At 43.0% G+C, this 20153-nt stretch overlaps 1 protein-coding gene across 13 annotated transcripts in view; it reads left to right on the forward strand.

Annotated features, from left to right (window-relative positions):
* Positions 1-20153, forward strand: part of LOC138792403 (protein mono-ADP-ribosyltransferase PARP4-like) — a 226246-nt gene that overhangs the window by 172069 nt on the left and 34024 nt on the right. For 12 of the 13 annotated variants that reach the window (XM_069969777.1, XM_069969776.1, XM_069969775.1 and 9 more), the window contains 12 exons: positions 167-304; positions 1339-1516; positions 3117-3190; positions 3364-3551; positions 4313-4412; positions 10227-10394; positions 12442-12522; positions 12973-13053; positions 14787-14882; positions 15519-15632; positions 16954-17001; positions 18237-18272. In XM_069969777.1, coding sequence (XP_069825878.1) covers positions 167-304; positions 1339-1516; positions 3117-3190; positions 3364-3551; positions 4313-4412; positions 10227-10394; positions 12442-12522; positions 12973-13053; positions 14787-14882; positions 15519-15632; positions 16954-17001; positions 18237-18272 — 1302 coding nt within the window. The remainder of the gene's footprint in view (positions 1-166; positions 305-1338; positions 1517-3116; positions 3191-3363; positions 3552-4312; positions 4413-10226; positions 10395-12441; positions 12523-12972; positions 13054-14786; positions 14883-15518; positions 15633-16953; positions 17002-18236; positions 18273-20153) is intronic. The other variant, XM_069969781.1, reaches the window with a different exon arrangement.

The following is a 20153-nucleotide window of genomic DNA, read 5'->3' on the forward strand; positions in this document are numbered from 1 at the left end:
GATGGAGCTTTGTGGGAGGTGGCATCACTCAGTGGGCGGTAGGGTGTGGATAAATTTTGTGACATCACTTTGGGCCTGCAAGTAGATGAAAATTGGAAAAAGGAGTGTAGGATAGAGCTCACATTTAACCCATTCTGAAACTGTAAGTCAACTATCTATATTGCAGAAAACAGAGTGCAAAGCTGTAGTCCAAACAGAAGAATCCAGCTCATTTGGCGATGATGGTCTTACTATTTATATATATGTGGAAATTACTTATATCCCAAGGATGTGGGTTGAGAAACATCCAGATGAAGACAGTGAGGTAAAATACTATAACTTTATTTGCTCTTTTCCTCTGACACTTTACATTTTGATTCCATTGTGCATTTGGCCTCCGTCAGGCTAGCTGCACCAATTTTGTCAAGAGGTATGCTTAGGGTAATACTCCTGATGTTTACATTTCTTTGTCAGTTAAAGGGGTATTCCACTCAAGTAAAATACGTGCTTAACCATCCTTCCTTCTTGGAGACTAAAAATTTGCTTCATACATGTTATCACCTTATCTGTCTCCTTCCTCCAGTTCTGAGCCTGCTGCTTACTGCTGAAGACACAGAAAATGGTGTGGTTGACTTGTTCTGTCTCCCCCTCCTCCCCCCTTGCTTCCAAGGTGGCTGATGTAAACAGTGTTCCTGGCTGGCTAATTATGCTGTCTGTAATGCAGTAGATTTATGGTCCGACTAGTTATGGTTTTCTCGGATTAACGATAAACGAATGCAAACAAGGACTTTTGAAAAAGGCCTGAAATCATTCACCAAACACGGAAACATAGTGGTTAGTTACGAGTGCACAACCCTCAAGTGCAATATGCTCACCCACTGTCTCTTCATGATTTTTAACCCAGTATTCTACATAGTGACATCACTGCATAATGCCAGCTCATTATTTTTGTAGGAGGAGCTGGTGGGTGGATCAGTGCACTGAAGGTAGTCTATTGTACAGGATCACTGTTTACATGAGCCGTCTCGGAAGGGAAGTAGGAGGAGGGTGAGACGTAGAGAACAGCTCACACACAGCTTTCTGTGTCTTCGGCATGGAGCAGCAGGCTTAGAACTGGGGGAAGGAGACAGAAAAGGTAATGATATGTATGAAATGAATTGCTAGTCTCTGGGAGGGGGGTGATTCATAAATTCCAGTTTCATTAACAAATGAGACACTCCATTGTATGTTGACTCCTCTAAGCCATATGCTGTCAATGCCGTCTCCTGACAGATACTCGTTTCCTTTCCTTTGTACATAGCTAGGTAAATGCAGGTAACACGCTTACACTGATTATTAATGTTGTTTCTGTTTTTATAGGCGTGCATGTTGATTTTTCAACCGGAATTTAACAACCATTATGAAGAAGCGTATATGACTATATGCCTTGACTGTTCTAACTCTATGGAGTCCTGCTTTCGCAGTGCTAAACAGCTTGCACTGCTTGCACTTGATAATATATACAGTTCATATAGGAATGTTGTCCTTTTTGGGTCAAGTAAGTAAATACATTGGGATGTATACTATTAAAGGGGTTATCCAAGTTTAGAAAAACATGTCCGCTTTCTTTCAGAAACAGCACCTATGTTGTCCTGAGTTTGGGTGTGCTTCAATAAAGTGAATGGAGCTTAATTGTAATACCACACACAACCTGAGGACAGGGGTGGTTCTGTTTTTGCAGTGGAAAGTAGCCATGTTTTTCGAAACCTGGATAAAGTGTTTTATTTTACCTTATGCTGGTTTCACACCAGTTTTTGTGCCAAAGCCAGAAGTGGGTTCAAATGCGATGGAAAATATAAATGTAAACCCGGCATTGAAGTGTGGCTTATGAGGTCACCTAGTCAACCCATTAGCAGCTAAATCCTGTATCTAAGGAGGACTGGAGCGTGGAGAAGTCTCTTATTAATAACTATAAGCAACCGCACTGCTATTTTTGAGTTCTAAGTAAACAGGTTCCTTTAACGTCCTGCGGGGGGTGGGGAGGTTCAGAGAGGGGCCATGCCCGCTAATTCGGTCAGTTAGATGCAGCTGCCAAACATGACAGCTATCTCTAACAGTCCTGTGTGCCCCCTCTCCCTGGTGTCTAGTGGCCGGATCTCCCCCTCCGCTGTACTGAGCCGGCCGGGGCTCAGTGTCAGAATGACGCTGATGCCGGCTCGGCAATCCATTTAGATGGTCTTCTGCAGACCATTATAATAGAGCACTGATCTGATGGATCATTGCTCTATTATATACACAGCATTGATCTCGATGGGAGATCAGTGCTGTGTATATAGAAGTCCCCCAGGGAGATCAGTGCTGTGTATATAGAAGTCCCCCAGGGGGCTTTCAATTACTGTATGTGAAAAAAAAAAAAATTTATAATAAAAAATCCCCTCCCCTAATAAAAGTTTAAATCACCCCCCTTTTACCATTTAATAAATAAAAATAAATAAATAAACAAACAAACATATTTGACATCGCCGCGTGCGTAATCGCCCGAATTATTAAAATATCACATTCTTGATCTCGCACGGTAAGCGCAAAAAATTCCAAAGTGCAAAATTTCGCATTTTTGGTCGCATCAAATTCAGAAAAATTGTGATAAAAAGTGATCAAAAAGTCACATATACGCAAGCCCCATAGACCAAAGGAAAACAGCGCTATAAGCCTGGGAAAAGAGCAATTTTAAAGAACATTTCGTTTTTTTGAAAGGTTTTGATTTTTTATAAGCCATCAAATAATATAAAAGTTATACATGTTACATATCATTGTAATGGTAACAACTTGAGGAACATGCAAAACAAGTCAGTTTTACCATATGGCGAATGGTGTAAACACAAAACCAACCCAAATAAAAAAAAAATTGCGTTTTATTTTCAATTTCACTGTGCAATTTTTTTCTGGTTTCGCAATATATTGTATGCAAAAATTAAGTCTGCCATTGCAAAGTACAATTAGTTGCACAAAAAATAAGTTATGTGGGTCTGAGGGTGAAAAAATGCAAGTGCTATGGCCTTTTAAACCCGAGAAGGAAAAAACTAAAATGCAAAAACGTAAATATGCCCAGGAGGGAAGGGGTTAAATCACGATCACAAATATTTCTTTTTTGTTTGCAGATTACAAAGAGTTCTTTTACTGCCCAAAGACCTACCAAACTAATGATACTTCAAATATGGAACAGTTCATAAAAGTAAGAGGCGTAGCGCCACTGATATTTTTTTTCTTCCGTCAGAAATTAACCTTTTTTCCTAAAGATACCAGCATTTGCACTTGTCTTTAGACTTAACTTTTTTGTGATTTTGTACATATAATTTACCTTGTCTTATCCTGTAATTTACCCTTTGATGTCTCATCAACTCATAGGAGGCCAAACCCAACATGGGGAGCACTGAGTTCTGGAAGGTTCTGCAATCGCTGTGTTTGCTCAGACCAAAAACGGGGCGTCACAAAGTTCTCCTCATCAGTGATGGACATGTCCAAAATGAAAACCTGGTCTTTCAAATTCTAAACAAAAATAAGAATCACATTAATCTGTTCACTTGTGGTGTAGGGTAAGCTATTATAATCTATTATACAGTGGTACCTTGGTTTAAGAGTAACTTGGTTTAAGAGCGTTTTGGTTTAAGAGTTCACAGTTTCTCAAAATTGTGACTTGGTTTAAGAGCATTGCTTTGGTGTAAGAGCTCCCAGTACTGGGTGGGAGGGGGAGTGGGAAAGGGGCATGGTCTGCATAGCGTGGTCTACAGCCCTGTACTCTGACCCAGGAAGTCTCACCTTCCAAATCATAGCAGATCCACTTCAGGCTGGGGCTTACATCAGGGGACAGAACTGTGGAGGTAATCTCTTCATAGCTGTAACCCCTCTCTCCCCGGACAGAGAGCGCTGCTATACTGTGCCCACATCTGCCCTGCTCATTCCTTCATGCTCCCTGCAGTCTCTGTCAGCCCTTGTGTTTCCCATCCTCTCCATTACTGTACAGTAACTTATAATATCACATATTCCGCTGTTTCTGAATGTTTGTTTAATCCGTTTTACACGTTATTCAGAATAATTAATCATTATTTTTGGGGTGTGGAACCAATTGTCGGCATATCAGGCATTTCTTATGGGAAAATTTGCTTTGGTGTAAGAGTGGATTTGTATTTCAAGCACGGTCCCTGAACGAATTATACTCGTAATACAAGGCACTACTGTATTTAGTGATTTACATTTACCTTATAGCAGCATTGCTCCTTGCAGATCCTATGAAAGCAGATAACCTAAGTAGCAGTTCTTTATGGGCATGTATTACTTTTATATTTCTTTTCTTCAGGACTACAGCTAATAAGCACATGCTCAGGTGTTTAGCACAATATGGATCTGGAGCCTTTGAATATTTTGCAGACAAATCTAAGAGCAAATGGACGGATCAGGTAACATCTATTTTATTATATTGCCTTGTTTAACAAAAATGTCCCATAATATGCTGTTCTGGATTATATGATAAAGAATTATAATTAAAAAAATTTATAATAATAATAATTATTATTATTTATACGGCCTAGTTGTATGGTTTTGACTAAAAGGGAACCCCTCACCACTCCTGACCTGTCTGGTTTACTAATTACTTGTTTTCCCCATGAAATAAGAATTAAGGGACACCTTCTCTTACAGCTCTGTAATGTGCTATTGCTGTGTTATTCTTAATGTAAATGTATGTTACTAGTGGGGGGCAATTCCAAGGGTCTGGCACTGTCAGCTCTGCTTGGATAATGTCAAACAGTGGCATATTATTCTAGTTTGGGGTTACTAATTGGCCTTTGGGTGATGCTTAATGGAAAAGTCCATTGAATTTAAAGCGGCACTATCAGCAGGTTCTGCCGAGAGAACCTGCTGATATGCCGCAAAAGCCCTTTACCTTAGCAATTGATAGCAGTTAGAAGCGCTTATCTGCGCCTCTGCAATCTTCCTAAAATCGCTAATTGCCCCTATGCAAATTCGGGCCTGAAGACCATTTGGGGCTTTGCCTGGGTCCGGGAGCATCACTCCGTCCCGCCCAGTCCACCCCCTCCCGTCCCCTTCTGTCCAGTTCACCCAGTACAGCAGGGGTCCCCAAACTTTTCACACAGGGGGCCAGTTCACTGTCCCTAAGACCGTCGGAGGGCCGGACTATAAAAAAAAAAAAACTATAATCAAATCTCAGTGCAAAATGCCACAACGCCCCCCCCCCCCAAAAAAAAAAAAATAAAAAAAATGTAAAAGCATCCCTCTCTTTCCACCCCTCACCCAGCCCACACTCAACCCCTCACTCCCCCCCTCAACCAGCCTCCCCTAACTCCCCCTTCACACCCTCAACCAGCCCCCTCACCCCATATACTAATAATGTATCCCTGCCTTGTCCCCCATATAGTTATATTGTCCCCCTGCAATGTCCCCCATATAGTTATATTGCCCCCCTGCAATGTCCCCCATATAGTTATATTGTCCCCCTGCAATGTCCCCCATATAGTTATATTGTCCCCCTGCAATGTCCCCCATATAGTTATATTGTCCCCCTGCAATGTCCCCCATATAGTTATATTGTCCCCCTGCAATGTCCCCCATATAGTTATATTGCCCCCTGCAATGTCCCCCATATAGTTATAATGACCCCCATATAGTTATAATGACCCCCTGCAATGTCCCCCATATAGTAATAATGTCCCCCATATAGTTATTATGCCCCCCTGCATTGCTACAAAAAAATATATATATATGTATACTCACCTAATACTGTGTTCATCTCTTCTAGCCTCTTCAGCCGGTCAGTCGCCGGAGGGATCCCCCAGCAGGAGCAGCGACGTCATCACTGCCCCTGCCGGAGGATCCCTCAGAGATCATGTCCAGGTTACATCCCAGGCGGGGGGGCTGGTGGTCTGTGCGGCGCGGAGGAGGCTGGCGGCAGGGATAACATCTGACACTGCTCCAGGATCTGCGGTCCGTTGCACCAGACCGCAGATCCCGAAGCAGGACCGCAGATCTCGGAGCAGTGTGAGATGTCAGCCCTGCCGCCAGCCTCCTCCGCGCCGCACGGACCACCAACCCCCCCCCCCCCGCCTGGGATGTAACCTGGACATGATCTCTGAGGGAACCTCCGGCAGGGGCAGTAATGACGTCGCTGTACCTGCTGGGGGATGTCGGCAGCAGTGTGGATGCGGGGCAGGGGCTGGCGTGATCCGGAAGGGGGAACTTTTTTATTACCGACTGGGCAGGACGGGAGGAGGCTGTGCTGGGTGAACTGGACTGGAGGGGGCGGACTGGGCGTGATGGAGTGGTGCTCCAGGACCCAGGCTCTTCAGGCCCAAATTTGCATAGGGGCAATAAGTGATTTTAGGAAGATTGCAGAGGAGCAGTTCTAACGGCTATCAACAGCTAAGGTAAAGGGCTTTTGCGGCATATCAGCAGGTTCTCTCGGCAGTGCCGCTTTAATAGTAAAGACGGGGAAAGAACGCAGAAAAAAGAACAACTAATAAAAAACGTCCGCTGTTTACAAAAGACGTCCGAAAATAATGATCATGTTCACGTCCGTGGTAAAAACATCCGTTATTCAATACATTGGGGGAGATTTATGAAAGGGTGTAAATATACACCTGGTGTAAACTGCCACCACAGCTCCTCTTATATTTTACCAGAGCTGAAAGCTGAGCTGTGATTGGTTGCTGTGGGCAGTTTACACCAGGTGTATATTTACACTCTTTCATAGATCTCCCCCATTGTCATTGCAGTCAGTTAAATCGCGGCAATAACAGACATCTTTTTAAATAGAAAAAGCTTCCGCCTTTTCTCTTTTTTTGACATTGTGTGAACATAGCCATATTCTGTATTTTTAAAAGAGTACTGAGCTATAACAAAAGATATTCCAGAACTGTTATGTCATGTGCATTGCTGTTTTTTGCTGAAACAGACCCATGATGACATATCCTCTATAAGTGTTAAAGGGCTTGTGTAGACACTCTTCCACCCAATGGCGGATTATAATGTAGGCGGTTTGGGCGGCCGCCCGGGGCCTGAGGCTCCGGGGGGGCCCATGCCTTGCCGCCCACATTATAATGCCGCCCGGGAGGCCCCCTCGCCACTGCACTCTTGTGACCGCAAGCATTGTTTCGCTTGCGGTCACAAGAGTCTCCGGCTGATGCGCGGCTGCCGGGGGTGTCCGGTCCTCTCCCCGGTAGCGCGCGCATCACACAGCTCCTAGTGCCGCCTGGGGCCCTGACTTCTGGTACTGGGAGCGCACGTACCGGAAGTCAGGGCCCAGGCGGCACTAGGAGCTGTGTGATGCGCGCGCTGTCGGGGAGAGGACCGGACACCCCCGGCAGCCGCGCATCAGCCGGAGAGAGGATCGACGGGGGAACGCAGGGTAGGTGAGTTGTATTTTGTTATTTTTGTGTTATTTACTCACTGGGGGGCATCTATAAAGGGGGGGAAAGGTGGGCCAGCTATAAGGGGGGGGGGGAGAGGGGGACCATCTATAAATGGGGAAAGGAGGACCAGCTATAAGGGAGGGGGGAGAGGGGGACCATCTATAAGGGAGGGGGGAGAGGGGGACCATCTATAAAGAAGGGGGGGAGAGGGGGACTATCTATAAGGGAGGGGGGAGAGGGGGACCATCTATAAGGGAGGGGGGAGAGGGGGACCATCTATAAGGGGGGAGAGGGGGACCATCTATAAGGGGGGAGAGGGGGACCATCTATAAAGGAGGGGGGAGAGGGGGACTATCTATAAGGGAGGGGGGAGAGGGGGACCATCTATAAAGGAGGGGGGAGAGGGGGACTATCTATAAGGGAGGGGGGAGAGGGGGACCATCTATAAGGGAGGGGGGAGAGGGGGACTATCTATAAGGGGGGAGAGGGGGACCATCTATAAGGGAGGGGGGAGAGGGGGACCATCTATAAAGGGAGGGGGGAGAGGGGGACCATCTATAAGGGAGGGGGAAGAGGGGGACCATCTATAAAGGGAGGGGGGAGAGGGGGACCATCTATAAGGGGGGAAAGGAGGACCAGCTATAAGGGGGGAGAGGGAAGAGGGGGACCAGCTATAAGGGGGGAAAGGAGGACCAGCTATAAGGGGGGAGAGGGAAGAGGGGGACCAGCTATAAGGGGGGAGAGGGAAGAGGGGGACCAGCTATAAGGGGGAAAGAGGGGGACCAGCTATAAGGGGGGAAAGGAGGACCAGCTATAAGGGGGGAAAGAGGGGGACCAGCTATAAGGGGGGAAAAGAGGACCAGCTATAAGGGGGGAGAGGGAAGAGGGGGACCATCTATAAGGGGGAAAGAGGGGGACCAGCTATAAAGAGGGAAAGAGGGGGACCATCTATAAGGGGGGAAAGAAGGGGACCAGCTATAAAGAGGGAAAGAGGGGGACCATCTATAGAGGGGGAAAGAGGGGGACCATCTATAGAGGGGGAAAGAGGGGGACCATCTATAAGGGGGGAAAGAGGGGGACCATCTATAGAGGGGGAAAGAGGGGGACCATCTATAAGGGGGGAAAGAGGGGGACCATCTATAGAGGGGGAAAGAGGGAGACCATCTATAAAGGGGGACTATCTCCTATAGGATTAGCACCCTCCTCTCCTGACATCCTCTGTGCTGCTGGGACCTCCCCTATAGATCAGCACCCTCCTCTCCTGACATCCTCTGTGCTGCTCGGACCTCTCCTATAAGATCAGCACCCTCTTCTCCTGACATCCTCTGTGCTGCTTGGACCTCTCCTATAAGATCAGCACCCTCCTCTCCTGACATCATCTGTGCTGCTGTGACCTTGGGGGGGGGGGGCAACATCAGGGGACCAGGTGAGCTGGCGATATGTTTATTGGGGGCAGTGGAGGTGGGGTGGGCAATGCTTACTGGGGGTAGCAGCAAGGGACCAAACATTATGTTTATTGGGGCCAGCAGGGAGGGGAGGCAGGCAGTGTTTATTGGAGACAGTGGGGGGGGGGACGCAGTAGCAGATTATAATGTGGGCGAATTGACTGGGGGGGGGCCCAGGTTGGGTGGACAGCCCGGGGCCCAGGGTACATTTAATCCGCCACTGCTTCCACCTGATCTGACATTAAGCGTGGGGAGATAACATGCACACTAGGTGGAACTCACTGGGCATTAGATGGTTCTCTGTATATGTTCTACCTAGTGTCCCATGGTGTCTCTTCATACTCAATGTAGACCCAGTTGAGAAAGTTTTCCTGCACAAATCCCAGAACTGCCGGTGATATGGTTTTAGCTTTAGTACCATGTCCCAGCAATATTCTCAAATCCTCCCATCCCTGGATCCACTAGTGCACAAATATTTCTAGACCCATCATCGGCTGGAGAGCCAAATGCAGGGAGCCCAAAGTTTCACAAGTGAGCCACTGGTTGGAAAACAATAGCTTATATGAAAACCTGATCATGTTTTTGGGTCAAATATATGCAGAATTTACAAACCACAGTATGGCCAGTTCTAATATATTTTAGTTTGTATAAATCTCCCTCAATCTTCTTTTACGCCAGATCCAGAATCATCAAGCTGAAGAGAAACCTAATGAGGCAATTATATGACAATGACTTTGCAGTTTATTTTCCTGTATTTTTAGCTGCTCTATTTTTCATGCAAAAAAGTAGAAAACATTTGGCTGCTTTATAAGCTGTGTTGGCTTTTTTTTTTTAGGCTGCGAATCCCCAAAAAAAGACCTGGACTCTTAATTTCATAAAATGAACAGCTGTAAATTTAACACATGTGCGCACTAATAGCCATTGTACTATATATTTCCCTTGAATATTTTTGGGCTATTTACTTAAAGTGTACCTGTCTTTAAAAAACTTTTGACACATCATAGAGACACGTCAAAAGTTTTGATCTGTCCCAGTCAAAGTTAAGAACCATACTGATTGGGAGAGAAAGCCAGGAGAAGACCGCTGCAGCGTGGTCCAGTCTTGCTCTGTGTCTGAAAAAAGAGTCGGACTCATATTGTAAGTCTAAGACTTTTATGACTCTTTTCTTTTACTTACCCAGAGCAGGGAGAGGACGTGTGTGACTGCAGTTACGAGTGTGAACACTCAGACCTGGACCGATCAAAACTTTTGACGTGTCTCTATGACATGTCAAAAGTTTTTTAAAATGACAGGGAAACTTTAAGCCATAAACTGACCTTTTTTTTTTAAGCACGTTTTACAGCTCGAAAAAATGGCCTCAAAATACTGTGTGTGAACATAGCTGAAATATTTTTTGTTATAGATGGAGAAACAAAAAAAGCGTCTAGATTCTGCTGCGTGTACAGCTGCATCAGTGAAGTGGAGGCAGTACAATCAGAACTCCGAGATCCTACAAGCCCCTGCAAACATACCAGCCATATTCTATGAGGACAGTCTTTTTGTTTATGGGTTTGTCTCTAATTGCACTCAGGTGGGTATGTTATATATTTGTTGTGGTTGGCCCACACATGTAGCAGTACTGCCGCAATATTCACAACATGGTTTTTGGTTATGTGGCTTGGACTTGATAAGCATGTGTCACCTATACAAGCCAAGCAACTAGAAAATGGAAATTGTGGTGAAACATTATATAACTTTGCCACGCAGTACTATGTCAACCAACACACTTCCTTTACATTTACTGACAATCTCATATGCTGTAACAAAGGGCGGGATTTATCAAGACCGGCATCTCCTGCACCAATATAAAAAATTCCCCCGGCGGCCCGCAGGCAGGCAGCAGTTATGTAATGGTGCAATGCTTCTACAGATATCCCATGCACAGAAGAGCCTCTCTGTACGCATAGAGTGAAATCACAGCTGGCATAAATTTCACTTTTTTCCCCCGCCGTCTTGCCCTCTTCCTGCCTCTCTGGTGCAGGCGGGGCAGAGGATCAGGATGAAAGTAATACAGTGATTTCAGTAAACCCAGTAATTATTTGAATTGCACTGCTGTCAGTGAACTGTCTATGCACATAGGCCTCTTAAAGGGGTTCTAGATTTGGAAAAGGCACACTAAGGGTGTTATTACATGGGACAATCTTTCGGCGATTAACGATAAACGTTCTCAGACGACCGCTATGACAAATGATCTTAAATCATTCACCCTATTACAAAGGACAAGGATCGTTACTTGCGCTCGTCCTTTCCTGGCTGATAGACCAGGGAACGATTGAACAACGTGTTATTACAGCGAACGGTGTTTGAACAGTTTGTGAACGATTGACAATGAAAATAGGTCCAGATTCTATCAAACGATCAATGATTTCTCATTCCATGTTTTTCTAATCCTGGACAACTCTGTTAAAGGGGTTATCCAGCGCTACAAAAACATGGCCACTTTCCCCCGACTGTTGTCTCCAGTTTGGGTGGGGTTTTGAAACTCAGTTCCATTGAAGTAAATGGAGCTTAATTGCAAACTGCACCTGAACTGGAGACAACAGTAGGGGGAAAGTGGCCATGTTTTTGTAGCGCTGAATAACCCCTTTAAGTACACATTAATGTAAAAGTGGATCTGTAATAGTTTTGGTGCTGAGTGGAAAGGATACCCTGGTCTATTACATGGATGGGGAGCCTTTGGCCCTCCAGCTGTTGCAAAACTACAATTCCCATCGTGCCTGGACAGCTAAAGTTAACTCTTTGGCTGTCCACGCATGATGGGAATTGTAGATTTGCAACAGGTTGCCCATCCCTGGTCTATTATATATAGTAAAAATAAAGGGAGTGTTGACCAGAGGAAAGCCTCTGGTGCATGAATGGTTTGTTGTAGTGTATTTTTCATCCAGAATTGCAGTCTGGAGATTAATACTGTCACAGCAAGTCCTATCTATTTGAATACACTAAAGAACGAGCAGGCACCACTTTACATAATCCTATAGAGTGCTGTTAAGCACACACAATAAATTATACAACCACAACAGAAGAGCACAAGCTGTGTATTATAAAAGACACACCACTAAATATGTACACAGTAAACCAAAATAGTTTATTAGATAAGAAAAATAACTTATAACTTAAGAGCCATATGCTTCTATTGGTGTTTTTTTTAATTGTTCTTAACCCGTTTGTCTCACAGTATGTTTATTTTTTTTTTATTTTGATTTTTTTGTGTGTGTTTTTGTTACCTAATAATTTTATGTACCTAGTATTTTGGTTTGCTATGTACATGTTTGGATATGCCTCTTTTATAGCTACAGCTTGTATAAGTCCTATCTACTTGTTGTAGAAAAATATCTGGGCACAAATCGACATGTGGTGCGGGTTTTAAATGTATGAGTTCTTTCTGTGCAGTTGGGTTTCGGCCTTTGCAGTAGGCAGGGGGCAGCAAAATCTGCATATAAAACGTGTATATTCCTGCATTGGAATTGGTGATTAAGTCCACCATTTATTGTTATTGTTCCTTTTTTTGTGTTTAACCGTGTTGCATTTATTAATTACTGAAAGACGTCTTCTGCTTATATGAACTTTCATTCTTTTAGGCAACACTAAAGGCTTTAGTTAGTGGTGAGGAGCTTGAGAACATGGTTTCAACCACTGAACTACAGAAGACAACTGGAACAGTATGTTACATTACTCATTATTTTTCTTCTCCTTACCATAACTTTAAACTTTAATGTCAGAATAACTGGTTAGATTTAATTTTTATTATATTTATTATATTATATTATATCTCAAAAATATAATAAAAATTGAATAAAAAAAAAAAGAATAACTGGTTAGAGGAGATCCCACCAGTCGCCCAGCTAGTATTATATCTACATTGTTCGTGACCAACTACGAACTGGAATTGTACAGGCAAAAAGGTCCAAAAAGTCATTGCTAGGGAGTGCCAGTGGGGAGATCAGTATACTTTATATTTTATTTGTATATAAATGGTCTACATCATCAGGCACAATAGTTATTATCATATTGGACCTCAGGCTCAGGATTTAGGCTTCTGCTCACAGCTATGTAATATGTGATGTATTTACGTAGTTTTTCTTACATGCAATTGATCTCATTGCCTCCAGATACTGCACACCCTCACAGCTCGAGCGCTAATAAAAGACTATGAGGATGGAATTCTGCAAGAGAAGGAAAATGAGAATGAGGTCAGTGTAATACTACTGCAAAACAGGTTACCGTATTAATATAGTGTTATTTTCTTTGAAGCACCGTCATACCACATGGACGTGTCTGGCCTCAGACCACAACCAGAATACTAGCACAAGCAAAATATATTTTTCGTTCGGATAGCCATACACAAGCGCCTAAAGGGAAACTGACAGCATGGATATGCATATATCCATGCTGCCAGTTTCCTTTTTTTACCTTCTTAGCGAGCATCCTGAAAGTCCCTTGGCCTTGTTCTCTGTGATCCAGTGTTTTAGGAAAAAACTATTTCTAATTCAGGTTGACAGTGTGACCGAGGCAAGTCTGTGCCCACACCGCTCTCCGGCTACCACTCTGTCTTTAGGCTGCCCTGCCACCTCCAAGAGTGATTGACAGCTGGCTCACTTTCGGCTGGACTTCAACATCGGCTGTCAATCACTTTCGGAGGAGGCGGGGTGGCCTGAAGACAGAGCGGTAGTCTAAGAGCCCTATTCCACCGGACGATTATCGTTCAGATTATCGTTAAATTGTTCGAATCTAAACGATAATCGTTCGGTTGAAATGCAGTTAACGATTAACGACCGAATGAGAAATCGTTGATCGCTTTATAAGATCTGGACCTATTTTTATCGTTGCTCGTTCGCAAAACGTTCGCAAATCGTTTGCATTTAATACAACGTTGTTCGGTCGTTCGCAATAGATACGAACGCAATAGCAAATAAATAGCGAAGAAATACGATCGCAATTACGATCATAAGTAACGATTATTGTTCCATGGAAATGAGTGAACGTTTTCAGGTCTTTCGCAATAGCGGTCGTTTAAGATCGTTAATCGTTAACGATAATGCAAACGATAATCGTCCGGTGGAATAGGGCCCTAAGACAGTGACTGTTTTTCCAAAGATGACAGATCACAAGGCAAAGGTACCTATCCTATGTGATGCTCACCAGTAGGGAACTGGCAATATATATTTATATTTATTTATATATATATATATATATATATATATATATACATACAGTATATATATATATATATATATATATATATATATATATATATATATATATATATACACAGTATATATATATATATATATATATATATATATATGCTGCACCAGTTCTCTGGAACTCTTCACCCAAAGACCTCAGACTTATTTCCAACATCCCCAGTTTCAAGCGCGCCCTAAAGACCCATCTCTTCAGGCGTGCTTATAACATTTCTTAATCTCGTCTCCCTTTGCTATCCCCTCTCTATAACTTCTTTGGTGCTAGGTACACTGTCCTTGTTATCTGAGCTTAGAAAATGGAAAGTGACTGGCTTGCCCAGTCACCTATAGGCACTTAGAGACTCCATGTACAATGACTGGAACATTGACAAATAAAGCACTTGTTGCCTCTCGTGTTACTCCCAGTCATCCTAGCCTGTAAGCTCTTGAGAGCAGGTCACTAATTTTTTATTGTAATTTATTCATTGTATAATTTAATATATAACCTGTAATGTATTTATATATATTTAAATAAGCGCTGCGGAATCTGTTGGCGCTATACAAATAAATATTATTATTATTATTATTGATATATATATATATATATATATATATATATATATATATATATATATATATATATATATATATATATATATACCCGGATGTTTGGATGAAACTGTTTTAGAGACTGGAGGATGTCATTGTGATAGTTCTTTGTCATTTTATACCATATACAGATGAAGAAGCAGGAGATGAAGTCTTTGATCATTCAGCTCAGTAAAGAATACTCTTTAGTGACTCAATTCACAAGCTTTGTGGCAGTGGAAAAAAGGGTAAGTACTGCCCAGGTATTACAGCCACAAAGGGTATTCCAGAGACATAGCTCTCCATATGAAACTGCTTAGTGTACAGCAGTGATCCGCCACAGCCAGTGATTGGTTGAGCGGGCATTTCCTATGTGTTGTGACAGAGAAGAAAAAGCATTGACCCCGGGGACTGGCGCAAAGGGGAACGGCAACCGCAGGTTTCTTTATTTATTTCCCTAACTCAGCAGTTGAAATAGAAATTTTAGTTTGGTTGTAAAAGTCTAGCACAGGGTATGGTCATGGCCTTGGGTTTCTATGACTTTATTTTTTTTTTATTTGTTTATTTATTTGGAGATTACTAGATTACTATGGGGGAGATTTATCAAACATGGTGTAAAGTGAAACTGGCCCAGTTGCCCCTAGCAACCAATCAGATTCCACTTTTCATTCCTCACAGGCTCGTTGGAAAATGAAAGGTGGAATCTGATTGGTTGCTAGGGGCAACTGAGCCAGTTTCACTTTACACCATGTTTGATAAATCTCCCACCATTGGGAATAGTGATCTACATTTTATCTTCTTATATTACATATATATTCTTTCTCATTGAAAAATGTGGACTAAATTATGACTTGGAAAATAAAAGTATCTTTTGTATCCTCTAGAGTGCAGATGAGGACATTGATACTGAACCAAATGTTCTAGAAATTATATCTGCGGAAGATGTGGATATTCTGCCATACATGGGTTGGTCATCTCCGGATGATGAGGAACCTGCGGTAAGTGTACTGGTAACTAATAGCTTATATAACAGGAGCAGGATGCAATAAGCCTCGCTATAACTTAAAGAGGATGTACCACCCGGTACATCCTCTTTAACCTGAAGCCACGGATCGAAACAGCGCCGGCACGGGGAAGCCGGTGCCGCAGTCCGTTTTCCGGACCGAGGCCCGGTTCCCGTGTACGGCGCCGTTCTATGCACCGGAACCGGCCGGTGCTCAAGCACTGGAGGTAGGCCGGGCCGCTCCCAGTGGGAGGGAATTCCCTCCCCTCTATGACGTGGCTCCATTCATTCTAAGGGAGCCGCGTCATGGAGGGGAGGGAATTCCCTCCCACTGGGGGCGTGCCGGCGCCGTTCGATCCGTGGCTTCAGGTTAAAGAGGATGTACCTGGTGGTACATCCTCTTTAAAATAAGAATTTGTAAAATAGCAGAGAAGGTCCTGTGCATCCATGGATTAGTTGCACTACAAAATATCTCACCGGTTTTTATATCGGTTATATTATATCAATATTGTGTTTTTCAAGCCTACTTATGGATAGTAGACTCACAATAAACTTGTTTCAGAAAGTTAGATTTGTAATTCACTTCTATTTAAAAGTCTTCCCATACTTATCAGCTGCTGTATGTCCTACATGAATAGTGTTTTCTTTTCAGTCTGACACAATGCTCTCTGCTGCCACCTCTTTCCGAGACAGGAACTGTCCAGAGCAGGAGAGGTTTCCTATGGGGATTTGTTGCTGCTCTGGACAGTTCCTGACATGGACAGAGGTGGCAGCAGAGAGCACTGTGTCAGACTGGAAAGAATACACCACTTCCTGCAGGACATAAGGCAGCTGATAAGTATTAGATTTTTAAATAGAAGTAAATTACAAATCGAAATAACTTTCTAAAACCAGTTGATTTGAAAGAAAATGGTTTTCGCTGAAGTACCCCTTTAATTATCTTAAAATATTCCTTTATTATATCAGTAAAAAAAATGCAGGTGAGATATAAACTTTCCAGGAATCCAAGTTATGATATCAACAGGGCATGCATATATATTTAGTAAAACTGCTAGCAGCCATGTACACCTGTAATACCCAGTGCAGAAAACATAAGGTTACTACCAGGGGTTAATCCAAGTCAGGCTTCTTCACTAAGAGGAAAAAGTAAGCCTCTCCTACCCAGGACCAACATGGAGCTGCAAGCCAGTTATCATAGAATCACTTACCCATATTACGACGTGCTATTTTGGGTCAATATTTCCACTATTTTGTGAGGGGAAAAAAATTTCAGACATTTTTGCATTAAAAAAGATGTGTTTTTGGGAATGTTTCAGGATAAGCCTGAAGAGAGCGATGTGGACGAGGACTTTTGCGGCCTTGCCGTAAGTATTGTTTTTGGGCGTCCGGGGCTGTGTGTGTGTGTGTGTGTGGGGCGATCGATCGTGGGGGGGGGGGGGGTCGTTCGGGCGGCCAGGGCTGCAGGTGAGTGATCGGGGCTGCGGGCGGGCAGGCGGCTGGCTGGCTGCAGCATATACTTCACCTGATCAGGTAAAGTATCAATTCCGGCGGCCGGGGGGTTAAGGGGGCGGGTTACAGACAAACTCGCAGCAGGGATGTACATCCCTGCAGCGTGTTTGTCTGTCATTGAAAGTATAGGGCTAGGATCCGCAGTGAGTCTCGCTGCAAAAACGCAGCAAGGAACTCACTGCGGATCCGGCAAGTGGGTTTGTACCCTTATAATGTTTGTTGTATTCACTACTAGAACGAGGGCTTATATTAGTCACTTATATTAGTATGGAGCACTGTAGTGAGCGATGCAACAGAGGCCAATAGCTGAAAGGTGATGTTAATCAAGAAGGCGTGTCAGGCTGTGGCACTTAAGCAGCTCGGCCCTGCCTTCTTGACACTTGGCTGAGAAATAAAAAGAAGATTTTATATGTTTGGCCACCAGCATCAGTTCCAGGAAATGTACAGTTTGCTTTATACCCTTAGGCTGGGTTCACACTACGTATATTTGAGGCTGTATTTTTGAGGCTGTATAGCAACCAAAACAAGAAGTGGATTGAAAACACAGAAAGGCTATGTTCACATAATGTTGTAATTGAGTGGATGGCCGCCATTTAATTGCAAATATTTGCTGTTATTTTAAAACAATGGCTGTTATATTGAAATAATGGAAGTTATTTACCGTTATATGGCGGCCATCCACTTAATTTCAACATTGTGTGAACAGAGCCTTTCTGTGTTTTCAATCCACTCCTGGTTTTGGTTGCTATGAGGACCTGACATGAGGACCAGGACCAAATACAGCCTCAAATATACATAGTGTGAACCCAGCCTAACAGCGATCCAATGGTGTCTTAACACCAAATACAGCCGCAAGACTCCCTATAACTGCAAGTGTCTTTTGGTTTTCTGTATGTATTTTTGTACACAGTTCAGTTCTTATATGTATGTTGTACACTAATCACCTGATATAAATCTAAACATGTATGATTAATATAAATAAAACAGGTGGCAAAAGAACAATCACATACATATATTTATAACTAGAAGCCTGAAATCTATCCCTATGGGATTAGTATAATAATGTGTAACTTTGCTATGTTACTTTCAGTTATTTGACGACGGTCCGCCAGAGAGAGAGAAATCTGTAAGTTAGTTTTTCTTTTATTATGTTTTTTTTTCTGATATCATCGATTGTGCTGATTACACGCAATTAATCTGCCAGTATACGAGGACCCTAAGATAAGAAATGCAGCGTATTTATATAGTTTCAGATATTCGTAGATTTATTCTATATTAAAATCCAATTTGTTGTTCAGACGTTGATATACTCTCTGGAAGGAAACCACCTTAAATCACGGGATCTCTACCAGCGTTGATGCAATGACCCACTACAGCCATGTATGGAGGGGGAGGCCATAGAAGGACCATAGAAGCGCAATGGGCATGGGGGGGGGGGGACATTTATTATAAAGGGGGTGTGACAAAGCTCTCTTAGTTGTAAGTCACAGAAATATAGAATATTGTGTGAGATAAAGACCACCTGGTCCATTTAGTCCACTTTTGTTTTATTTCCTTTCATATTATCTTCGGATAGATGTATGTTTATCCAAGGCAGGTTTACATTCAGTTATTGTAGATTTACCAACCACATCTTCTGGAACTTCATTCCAAGCATCTACTACTTTTTCAGCAAAGTAATATTTTCTCACATCTGTCAAATATCCAGGTGTATAGACTTCTAGAAGCTTCCTGAACTGTGAGAACTATCAAGAAGCTTCTAGAATTGCCCCAATAAGCGTCTGCTGAGATGTGTGAGGCCTACAAAGCTTATTTTGGCATGCCTGTTTGGGATCAAGACAGATCCTGGGCACCTCATTTCATGTGTCAGTGCTGTAAGAACATTCTTGGAGTTTAGTGGACAACTGCTGCTCTCTTAGATGTGAGATTTTTATTTTCTTATTTTGTACAATTTTGACATCTACTAAACTTTAACCCCTTCCTGACATACAATGTAAATTCGTTGTTGTTGTTGTTATTATTGTTATTATTTATAACAATAACATTACATTACATTACAAACATTACAAAATCAAATTACGTTAAATAAATAAAGTAAATGGGAGACTGGTACATAGGGATAGAAGACCCTCCCTGCAGGGGCTTATAATATACAAATGTATGTCACTCAAAGTCCATATGGGTTAAACAATTATCTCCCTGAGAACAGAAAAAAATATAAAGCGTTACTGTTATGTCTCTCATGTCCATAATAGTATAGAGTAGCTTCTGTGCTGGGACAGGCCAGAGAGGTAAAGGAAGGAAGAGCCTGTGTGTACTAATGGCAAACAGTGGGAGAATCCCTCCTCCACCAAATTTTACAATCTGACCAATACATTCTGGTAGGTAGTACTCTGTTGACATCTGTGGTGGCTGCAGGAGGATTGGTGTTGTTGTGTCAGCTCAGTCAAAGATGGTATTATTGTGATGCCAGTGCTTGTCCAGCACATAGGTGTGATGTTTGTACCTGCTTTGTTTAGGTGGCTGACTGTGTTCCCCAATGGTTGGTGACCTGCCGGGTTGTAGTGGGTCCCTTGGGCTCTTGTCACAGTAGTCCTGAGTGGCAACTGACCCACCCAGACTACTGGTACCGCCGCCCACAGAAAGGGGAAAAATAACCCAAGGTGTGCAGATTGTGTGTATGGGTGTTGGTGCGTACGAAGTATGACAGAGTCTCAGTGTTGTAAAAATAGAACAGCTTTACTGTAAACTTTCAGCAGTACAATACACTTTGGTAGAATAGATAAATCTTTAACACAGACTTTTAATACTGAAACTTGTGGTGCTTAAGGAGGTGCTGAAGGAGTAGAGTAGGAAAGAGGTAGTTGTAGCGGTGCTTAAAGAGCAGAAGAGTTTGTCGGAGGAGCCCCAACCCAATGTGACTGTGTACTCTACTGGAACTTGAAGAGATATACTTTATAGTGAAAAACTTGGACTTGTAGTTGTGTTTAGACTGTGTCTGACCTCT

The sequence above is a fragment of the Dendropsophus ebraccatus genome, chromosome 5 (assembly GCF_027789765.1).
Source record: "Dendropsophus ebraccatus isolate aDenEbr1 chromosome 5, aDenEbr1.pat, whole genome shotgun sequence".
Lineage (NCBI taxonomy): Eukaryota > Metazoa > Chordata > Amphibia > Anura > Hylidae > Dendropsophus > Dendropsophus ebraccatus.